An 11,350-nucleotide genomic window follows, 5' to 3' on the forward strand; every position below is an offset into this window, starting at 1 on the left:
GGCATAGGAATTTGTTCTTTTTCTTCTTCAAAATATAGTCTGAGGCAGTGTTTCTCAACCTTTTTTGGGCCACGGCACACTTGTTCCATGAAAAAAATCACAAGGCACACCACCATTAAAAAAGTTTTAAAAATTAACTCTTTGCCGCCCTATATTATAATTATGACTGTAAGAAACACTTGCCAAATATTGCTTTCCGGTGAGTCAAGCTCATTGCGGCCACGGGCAGGGCGGGAGAAAGCGAGGCAAAGATGGGGGTGTGGGATAAAAGGAAGGAGGGGAGAGGGGAGCGCTTAGTGTTGGGAGAATGGCAGCTGGGCTGGAAGAGCGGTGGCGGCGCCTGCGCGGGCTCCCTCCTCGCGCGCTCTAGCTCTCCGCTGCCTTGCCGCGACTTGGCCAACTTTTCTGCCCACCAGCTCTCGCCTGCGCTCCTCCTTCCCCCCTCCCCCTCCCCCTCCCACTCTCGGCGCCGGATCCCTTTACCTTGGGAGAGGAAGGAGCCTGGGCGCTGTACGGCGGTGCTGCTCTCTCTCGGGGGGTTTTCCCTCCCAAAATTTATTTGCAAAAAAAAAGGGGGAGGCTCTGGCCGGCTTCCTGCAGCTAGAGCGAAAGGGGACCACGATGCTGCAAAATTGCCCTTCTCACGTCACGGCACACCAGCCAGCGTCCCGCGGCACAGTAGTGTGCCGGGGAACAGCGGTTGAGAAACACTGGTCTGAGGGACAGTGGACCAGCCCCCTGCTGAAAAAGTTTGCTGACCCCTGGTGTATATTGTAGTATACCTATAATATACAAGGATGAGGAACCTGTGACCAGCTATTTTTGGACTCTCATCTGCCTCAGTCAACATGGCCAGTGGTCAAACACCCTTCCATGTGCTGTTCATGAGGCAGAAACATGCTTTAAACACTACACCTCTTTATTTAAGCAGGCATAGGAGCCAACTCGTAAGGGCCAAGGTCCCTTCGGCCTCCCCAATACAATATTTGAGGGGAGCATGCCCCCCCCCCCGAGTTGATGGGCATTGCCATTCAAATGGTGTGCGTGTGCCACATCATGTGATTGATTATACGGGGCAGGCCTTACCTGCCCCCCACCATATTTTATTCAAGTTGGCACCCCTGTAAGCAGGCATTCCCACCCTCCTAAGATTCACCACATTGTTCTGTTTTATTATTTATTGGCATTTAACTGACTTTTTATTGATGGCTTCTGTAGTTTTGCTGATATGTTTCTTTGTATTTTTTTGGTTTTAAATGTTGCGTATGCATTTTTTACTTTTTAAAATTAAATTATCTTACCATGTTTTATGTAAATCACTTTTGGATTGTGAACAGTGTATAAATATTATTGATGATGATACACACACATACACAAGGTAAAATAAAACCAATGTCAAATAATTTGCATTAAAAAAAATTAAAGATACATAAGCAATATTCATATTGACAATACCAACATGAAGTCAGAGAGCATTGCAAGGCAGCAGAATGTACAAAATAAAACACACTACAGTACAGTATTCAGACAACCACTCACTCTCACCATCCACTCCCAGCTTTTAGGACACAAACAGGGTTTTTCTTCAGGTCTGAGGGCCTTGGACCCCCCAAGGGTCTCTCAGCAAACCCCACTGAACACTATGCACCATGTAGTAATGAGCTGACCATTTCACTCTAGATCTGAGGATCATTTTAATTAGAAATGCCACATAGTGATTCACATGCTTCTTCAGAAAAAAATAAAAAAGCATGTGCTGTGCTATTGAGCTGTTTAGTTCTCTCTCTGTCTGTCTTTTTGAAAACATCACAATCACCAGGTATTAACTCGAATATAGGAAGTCCTGGTTCTTTTACAACATGAGCCCTGCCCTGGTACCATTCCCAGGGGTGATTGAGTTTTCCTCACGTGCTGGAAGGAGCTATAATCAGGGTGTGACTCAGGAGAATTCTTTGAAGTTTGGGTGTTTATGCAGGCGCATTACAGGTGTCAACACCCACAGGTTTCAGGCCCTGCTGCTACAACAACGCATGCAATCTATAAAGATGCTGCAATGCAATTATTTCCAAGGGCCTGAAAAGTGTGATGCTGCTGATATTAAGTATGAGGTAGATGGGGAGACATATAATCTTAACCCTACCCACGCATCTGTTTAAATACAAGTCTTGTTCTATTCTAAGTGTTCACACCCGATTCCTGAAGGCACCATGAAGACACCGACTGTCCTTCTCCTTGTGGGGCTTCTGGCCCTTTGGACAGAATTACCCCCTGCAACTTGTTACAGAATAGGTAGGTAAGATGCGAAAAAGTTGAAAGGCGATTCTGGAATACAGGACAGGGGAAAAAAACATTTGGAGTAGCTAAGGCTCGGTTATCGGTAGTTATATCCACAAAGCCATTTCAGGGCAAGTAACTTTGTCCTGAGATAAACAGGACTTTGTCCTGCAGAAGAGAGAAACGGAATTCATGCTGTCTTGCTATATAATATTTTTGTAAGGGAAAAAGTTGCCATGGTGTAGTTTGTGTGACTGCCAGCAAGCGGCAATGTGAGCTGCAGCATGAGCAAGCAGAGCAGGAATGGCAAGCGAGTCATTAACAGAGACGGCAGCCCCCACTATAATTCTGCACATGCTTGCTTTGCAGCTCTATGTTCCTGAACTCTGTGAGTCCAATGGGACTTATTTCCAGGTAGTAAATGTGCTTAGAGCTGCAGCCTTTTAAGGGCAAACATATGTTTGTCTATACCCAGAAGTTGAGTTGAATGAGACTAATTCCCAAGAGAATTCTCATGAGAAGAGAAGAATCCTTGGAAAAGGCCCTGATGTTGGGAAAGATTGAGGGAACTAGGAGAAGGGGACGACAGAGGATGAGATGGTTGGATAGTGTTATCGAAGCTACGAACATGAGTTTGACCAAACTGCGGGAGGCAGTGCGAGACAGGAGTGCCTGGCGTGCTATGGTCCATGGGGTCACGAAGAGTCGGACACGACTAAACGACTAAACAACAACAATTCCCAAGAGTGTGTGAAATATTGTAGCCTGAGAAGTAAGTTGCATTGAGCATAGTGGGAGTTAGAGCAAGCATGTATTTAGGACAGCATTGCAATACTAACAATATTAATAATAATATTATTACTACTACAGTACTACTAATATAAATAAATAAATTCAGGCTACCTTCAATTAAACAGAGCTGGTGGTGTCTTAGGCACTCTGGAGAAGGCTGCCAGTGGGCATGGACAGAGTTTTGTAGTTTGCATAAGGGATACAGAAATCCAAGAGCAATTATTAATTCTCTCTAAAGCTAGACTGTATTTTTGTGTGTGTGAGTGAGGACATGATTGAATTCCATTTACAGTATTCAAGTATACAATACAGATTGGAATGTTGTGAAAAAGGTAGCAGTGCAGCAGAGCATATGTGACAAAGACTCAAGTCGCCAAAAGTGATGGATTGTTTTTAAATGCGAAATAATTGTTTATGTTGTTTATTTTTATATTTTTTTAATTTTAGTATTTTTAGACTGCTTTGACATATGCTTTAAACAAATAGAAGAGCTGAACAAACCACATATCAATATCAATATCTATCTACTCTTTCCTTCTTTCTTTCTTTCTTTCTTTCTTTCTTTCTTTCTTTCTTTCTTTCTTTCTTTCTTTCTTTCTTTCTTTCTTTCTTTCTACCATAGCTTACCATGCCTGCTGGCAACTTTGCATCTTTAGAGATAGGCAACATTTTTTTTTTTGATTCTCACATCTTGGGAGAATCAGCTGATCACAATGACAATTGTAATTTCTTTTTCTTACAAATGAAATGTTTAGCTGGAAACATCTTAAAAGAGATTAACAAACCATTCTTTGTTTATATAGAACTTAAATTGCAAATTCCTTTGTGTGTCTCATTTATCTTCACAAAATCATAGTGAGTTGAAGGATTCCCCTGACTTACAGATTAAGTTACTGATTCTGAAAAATTGGGGACTTTCGGACGTGCTGTTTATTAACACAGATTTGGCTGGCGTCCCATCACTTTTCTAACTGCAAAAAATGGAGGGGAGAAACATGTTGGAAAATTCTACTGGAAAGTTGTCATTTAGCAGCATTTTCCAGGGTTTCTGGCCTACATAAGATTTGGATAGGTTGTTGTTGTTGTTTAGTCGTTTAGTCGTGTCCGACTCTTCGTGACCCCATGGACCAGAGCATGCCAGGCACTCCTGTCTTCCACTGCCTCCCGCAGTTTGGTCAAACTCATGTTTGTAGCTTCAAGTTGGATAGATGGGGAACCTATAAAATACGTGTGGAGAGAATGTAGGATAGTGAGCTCTTGCATGCCTAAAATGTGAGCTTCCTAATTATAAATTCAAATGCAAATTTTGCTACAGACAACATGGTTGTACTATAGTCAATAGAATTTTAAAATACATGAAAGTTCATATTTCGATGTTCAGATGCTGTTCTTTTTTATTTTTGTGCTCTTTTTATTGTAATTATTAGTATGTTTTGATTGATTTCATTCATACACACAAACACGTATAAAATTGTAATTATATTAATGATTAACTGTTTTTAATGAGAGTTTCTCCTCTCCCACACTTTTCCCTGTCAATGAAAAAGGTGGGTAGTAGTAATAATAACAACAATAACAATAACAATATTTCAGGGATGTGCCCAGGAAATCCATTTCGGTGCTCCATGCCAGGAATTAGTCGTTGCAGGAGTAACTATGACTGCCCACGTAACCTCCAGTGCTGCAACTACAGTTGTGCCAGGGTTTGCAGAGCTCCACAACCAGGTATATTCATTCATCAATGACTGACATTTCAAGGTACAATTTCTTAGGGCATGCATATTAGTGGGAACAGGGAAGGGGAAAACCAGTTTGTGCAAGATGTGCCGCCATTGTCTACCTTATTCTCTAGGGCAGCTAAGCTCTGCCATTCAAAAGGATATTAGTGGGTGCAAATGTATAGGTGCAACAATATATTCAATAAAATATGAACTGGTGTCAGGAGTGGGTCAGTAATAAAACACCCAGTGTCAGCAAAGTCGACTCTTTATTCAAAGAAACCAAAACAGGCCTTGTGATCACAGGAACTCTCCCCAGTATTGTAGGTCTTGCCCCAAGGAGGCAGTTGCAAGGACTGGAGGTCCCTGCCTTCCCACCCCTCTCTAAGATTCCTCCCCCAGTTCCTTCCCCAGCAGCCCAAGCCTTCGTCTTGTCTCTGCTCTGCCCTCTTCATTCCTCCGAGTGTTCTGGGAGACCAGAAGGAAGGGGAGCTGGTCACAGCAGATGGGGGAAACTCTGTGGTTTCTGCAGGGCCGTCTTACCCATAGGTGCTAGGGGTGCAGGGCACCCGGGTGCTGGGCTTTCAGGGGCGCCAGGCCGAGAGTCCAGGGCCCGAGAGTTGAGTCCGGGGAAGAGCCCGCCCATTGGTTGGAGCGCCGCGGCAGGCTCTTCTGCTGCAGGTGGCTGTGCACCGTGAGTTCAGGGGCGGCCGAGCCAGTGAGACGCTGAGGTGGGCGGCCGGCTCCGCCCTCCTGCACGCCTGGGGCTGGGCAACCTGGGGGGGCGGCGGGCAGATCAGCTGATGCCACCATTCCTCTGCATCCAGCCCTTTTCTAGGGGCCAGGTGGGAGGGACCTACTCAGAGTCCTCTCTATGAAGCAGATGTGTTTGGCTGTGAGTAGGAACAAGGTGTGTGTGTCTTTTTAATAATGAACTGCATCAATTCACCTTCCTTTTACCCCTCTGAGAAAAGTGTAATGCTGGAGCTGGCATTGCTGGGCACCTGCCAAGGCCCACCTCTTGCAGAGGGCACATTGCCAATACCTGGAGACCCCTTGCTCTGCACCCCCTACTCCTTGTTGTTGCTGCCACTTGGGCAGCTCCTCGCTGCTCATTCAAACAAATACCCTCTCTTACCATGCACGCAATGATAAGAGCAAGGAGATAGGGCAGGGTTCAGCAACCTTTTTCAGCCGTGGGCCTGTCCACCGTCCCTCAGACCATGTGGAGGGCCGGCCTATAGTTTGGGAAAAAATATGAACAAATTTCTATGCCTCACAAATAACCCAGAGATGCACTTTAGATAAAAGGACACATTCTACTCATGTAAAAACATGCTGATTCCCGGACTTTCTGCAGGCCGGTTTGAGAAGGCAATTGGGCTGGATCTGTCCCCCAAGCCTTAGGTTGCCAACCCCTGAGATAGGGAGCAGCATTCATTTGTTACCTCTTGATTTCCTGTGCACACTTGTGCCTAGAAGGACAGTCAATATTTCACCACCCATTTGTAGGATGTCAACTTGATGGCCATTTCAAGTAAGTACAAAAGAAGAACAGCCACCATTTCCCCCACCCATCTGCCCACCCAGAGGTGCATGGGGGGGGGAGCTAGCATTACTGCTCTGACTTCAGAGCAATGGTACTACCACATGTCTGAAGAGACGCCAAGTCTGTAAAGTACACATAGAAAGTTGAACCAGATTGTCAGGTCTTGCAGCTCAGGCTGCGAACTCGCTGATTACTCATTAAAATGTGGCTTTTGGTACAGCCAATAGGGCTGCACAATAGTCAAAAGAAATATTAGAATGCATTCATTAGTGTCTGAACATTGGTTAACGGTGCTACTATTGTTTTCCCTTCCCAGTGATATCTTGGTATTGCCCACGAAATCCATTTAGGTGCACTGTCCCAGGAATTGATCGGTGCAGATCTGACTATGACTGCCCAGGAAGACAAAGGTGTTGCTACTACAATTGTGCCAGGTCCTGCAGATAAGGTATCACCATCGATGGCTAAGGACATCCCATGGACATCATCTTGATAGATGCAGGCAGCCCAAATGATCAAGGGGATGGAGCACCTGAGGAGAGCTTGCAGCATTTAGAGCATTTTAGTTTAGAGAAAAGATTAGTAAGAGGTAACACGATAGAAGTTTATAAAATTATGCACAGCATGGAGAAAGATATGCTGCCTAACAACATGAGAACTTTTTTCACATCCATGAAAGCTGAATGTTGGAAGATTCGGGACAGATAAAAGCAGTGCATTGTTAAACTATGGAACCCACTCCCCCAAGGGGCAGTGATGGGTACCAACTTGCAGGGGTGCCAGTTCCTGGGGGCTGAGCTGTTTTGGGGTCCCTCAATACCTTTTGGGAAGGGGCTGGGGGACTCCTGATGTTGAGGGGGCAGAGGAGGCCGACTGTGGGTCCAAGCTTGGCACATCTCCAGTGGCCGGCTCCTTCCCCTTCTCCTCCTGCTGCGGAGGGGAAGGAGGGTCAAAGCAGCCTCCTGCCTGTGGACAGCCACAGCCGCTGGCCATTGAAGCCACACGGCCACTGCATTCAGCTCTATCCCTGGCTCCTCCCAACATCCTGGCATCACACACACAACACTGGGCCCAACGTCGCCCTCGCAAGTTGGCACCTCTGCCAATGTGGTTGGGTTTGAAAGAGGAGCGGGCAAATTCATGGAGGACAATGCTCCGTATCCACAGAGACAGTATGCTTCCATATGCAAGTTGCTGGAAACCACAGGATGGGAGAGCCTGAATAAGATAGATGCTTGAGTCTTGCTTGTTGGTTCCCCACAGGCATCTTGGTGGCCACCGTGAGAGCAGGATGCAGAACTAGATGGCCCGTTGTTCTGATCCTGCAGGCTCTTCATCTTTTCCTGTGTTCAGAGTCTTATGATGGGCCTGGGACAGTCAGAGAAGCTGGGAGCCACGGGAGGTTATCCCTATACCAACAGTAATTGGTCGACTCAAAGATATCACCCTGTCAATTTGGATTTTATTTTGATCTGACAAATTTATCAGAATTTGGCTACTGAGCACCAGTGCAGGGCACTTCTCTCTAGGACACCAGAAAGGGCTACGCTCTAGGCTTATATGTCTGACAAATGAGGGGGGGAGACATGGTAAGATATTCAAAATGCTAAGATTCCTAATTATAAGGATTTAGTAGGAGGGACCTACTCTGAATTCTCTCTTCCAGGGAGGTAAGGACAACAACAGGCGGGAACATTTTCGGAAATGACTCCGAGGCTGGGAGTGAGGAGGTACAATCGATCAGGATTATTTTGTTCTCTGTCACCAACCTTGTTGTTTTCCGTCTCCTTTTCCCATCCAGAATAACATCCTGTTGGAGCATCATGCCAAAGAAAACCCAAAACACCTGAGATGCAATACCTGTGCCTGAAATTCGCCCAATTATTCATCATTTCATCATGCAGGGAAACCACTTTCTACCCAACTGAATGCGAATAAAGGGTTTATCTGACTGAGTCATAATCAGAGTAGATCCATTGAAACCCATTGACTTTTGTTAGTAAATCAAATTATTTTTGTGGGTCCGTTCTGAGTATGACTTAGTTGGATACCACCAATAGTCTTTTGTTTTTGTTGTCAGCATTTCTCATCTGAGTCTCAGGACATCATGTGGGAGGAGAACAGAAGTGAAGGAAGATGTTTTTACTCGTTGCTTAAAATATTGGTGGTCAGCTATAACGTCTCCTTGGAGATTTTCTTGCATGGGCCACATATTGACCAAGAAGCTCAGATGAAACAGGAGCATTTCTGTACATTCATCTATTGGACTATAAAAAAGGACCTTGCTCTTGTGGTTGACAGTGAAGAAGTCAAAATCTGCAGCGAAATGTGTTACATAGTAGGTTATGGGCTATTGGTTATTTAAATTGAATATACAACTTCTAACACAGAGCAAGCTTCCAGATTCATCCCAGTGGGTGAGAAACTCCTTGCAGTTATAACTCTGACAGTTTATTTCCAGTTCCTGCATTAACCTGGGAAATGTTTATGCAACAAGAAATCACCTTGCAACACCAGTATTTACAAACACCGTCATCACAAAATAGGAAGCGTTCCTCCTGTGGATCCAGGACTTATTTGTCTCTCTCTTTCTCTTTTTGAAACTGTAAACGGAAAAGTCATACAATTCCACTTGCAGAAGAAATAAATGGTTCAAATTGTATATGCAAATTGTTATTCCAGTGTGGAAGAGCTGCAGTCTATATTATTTTATATTGCTCTATTTCAATTTGAGATTTCCCCAAAACAGCAGCCCATCTGTTGCAGAGCAGGAACTACACAGCCAGTTCTATCAGGTGAAAATTCTAGGTAGGCTGACCTTGCAAGCTGCAAGATCTCAATGGAGAGAATCTTGGGGCCTCTACACACTTTCATTTGTCTTGCACTTTCTTAGGATTTGCATCAGATCAGTAGAACTGGCCCAAAAGCTTTTCATTTATAGTATGACGCAGAAATAGGAAAAACCACTGTATCAGAACAAATGAAAAATCCCTTAAAACCCAAATAGAAATTTGTTCCCCTCCTGATCCAATCCTTTTTCAGATTCTTGAATGGAAAAAGCATACACTTTCCCTCGTGGTGCATTGTGTGTTGTTGTTGCTGTTCTTCTTCTTCACTCGTAGCCGAGTAAGATTGTATTCCATGAACACGGTATTAACAGTGAGTATGTAAGTGACTTGGAGGCTAATTCTGGATCCACACTGGACCGCAGTGGGGACATTGGTTTCCGGGTGGAAGTTGATCATGGTGAGGATTTGCCAAGCGTGCCTTCCTCTTAGCACGTTTCTCCCTTGTGTCCAGAATTCGAGTGTCTTCAAAGCCCATGACACCTTTGGTAAAGGCTGTTCTCCAATTGGAGCACTCTCATGCCAGTGCTTCCCAGTTGCCGGTGTTTATATATTCCTTGTTCCAAAGTTCAATGGTCTTTTACAACCACTGGGTGGTGGCCCCGCTGGGCGTGGTAATCCAGTCACGGAGAAAGGGAGGCAGACTATGTTTAGGGTACCTTTTCTAGCCCCTCCCTCCTTTCAGGGTGAGCAAAGTGGATCCTAAATAGGACAGCTCAGTCATGGATACAGCTGCCGAGCTGCTCAACTGCCTCATTCCTTGAGTCAGAGCAACTGAATCTGTATCCACCACCCATGTGCCAGTTCATGACTAGGGGCATCCAGATTTCACAGTCCTGCCCCCGTTACCATTTGCTGGTCGCCATGGGAATTTGGGGGTTTGGGATGGGGTTTTGGAAGATGCCTGTGAGTGAATTGGGGCGGTCAGCAGCGAATGGCGCTGCCCCCTCAAAAATTCGAGGGTTTGATTTGACGATCACTAATTGCTGTTGTTTTCCCTCTACCTTTCTCTCTAGTCCTTGATCTATCCCTTACCTACGTTCTCCCTCCAGGCTTTGTCTAAACTTGATATTATATCAACGAGACATTATTTTACTTGACCTTTTGAATTCAATAAATTCTTTTTTAAAAAAAAATACTATAATCGAAATAGTATTAACAACAATTACAGTATATTAACAGGAATAACAAAGCAAAACAACAACATCAAAAAAGGGGTTATAGTATAAGATAAAATAAAGATGAATCTCAAAATTATTTCGTGGAATGTAAACGGATTGAACAACAAAAATAAAAGAAATAAAGTAGGCCATATTTTAAGGAAACAAAGTTGGGATATAATATGTCTCCAAGAGACCCATGTTAACATCAAACATGAAAGGGTACTAAAAAATGAAAAGCTAGGAATGGAATTTATTACAGCAGGCGAAATGTATATAAAGAGCAAATGGAATCCAGAATTAATTTGGAGAGATAAAGAGGGGAGAATAATAATAGTAAAGACAACAATAGAGGGGGCTCAGTGGTTTTTGGTGGGACTATATGCGCCTAATGGAGGAAAGGTGAATTTTTTCAAAAAAGTAGAAACTCAACTAATGAATCATATAGGAGGGAAATTTATAATAATGGGGGACCTAAATGGTGTAACCAACCCGGAATTGGACAAATCAATAGCCAAACATAACAAAAAAGTGAATAGATTGCCTAATTATTTTTTTTTTAGGGATGATGGAAAACCTAGAACTGGTTGATGCATGGAGACATAAAAATCCAATTCAGAAAGAATTCACCTTTTTCTCAATGTGCCACCAAACGGCGAGCAGGATCGATACAATATGGGTCCCAAAGGAGACTTTATTAAAAATTCAAAAAGTAGAGATCAAAGCACAAAGAATTTTCGATCATAGCCCCGTAGAAATGATCTTAAAAGACGAACTTAAAGATAGAAGATGGAGGCTAAATGTGTTCCTTTTGAACAATGAAAAAAGAATCCAAGAGGTAAATAGAGTGATGAAAGAATACTTTGTGGATAATAACAACGGAGATGTTGACCCTCAAGTGGTGTGGGATGCCGGAAAGGCAGTAGTAAGGGGCTACTTTATACAAGCAAATTCGAACATAAGAAAGTTAAGAAATAAAAAGATGGAAGATCTAAAAGAAGAAATAAAGAG

At 43.8% G+C, this 11,350-nt stretch overlaps 1 protein-coding gene across 1 annotated transcript; it reads left to right on the forward strand.

Moving 5' to 3' along the window:
• Nucleotides 1-2,094: 2,094 nt before the first annotated feature.
• On the forward strand, nucleotides 2,095-10,610 carry LOC148685140 (waprin-Enh1-like). Its single transcript, XM_088674591.1, has 4 exons — nucleotides 2,095-2,289; nucleotides 4,660-4,791; nucleotides 6,650-6,781; nucleotides 8,135-10,610. Exons 1-3 carry the CDS (start codon nucleotides 2,208-2,210, stop codon nucleotides 6,778-6,780), a joined length of 345 nt encoding a protein of 114 aa, XP_088530717.1. The 5' UTR covers nucleotides 2,095-2,207; the 3' UTR covers nucleotide 6,781; nucleotides 8,135-10,610.
• The last annotated feature ends 740 nt before the right edge of the window (nucleotides 10,611-11,350 follow it).

This window comes from Zootoca vivipara, chromosome 7 (genome assembly GCF_965207765.1).
Source record: "Zootoca vivipara chromosome 7, rZooViv2.hap1.1, whole genome shotgun sequence".
In the NCBI taxonomy this organism is placed as follows: domain Eukaryota; kingdom Metazoa; phylum Chordata; class Lepidosauria; order Squamata; family Lacertidae; genus Zootoca; species Zootoca vivipara.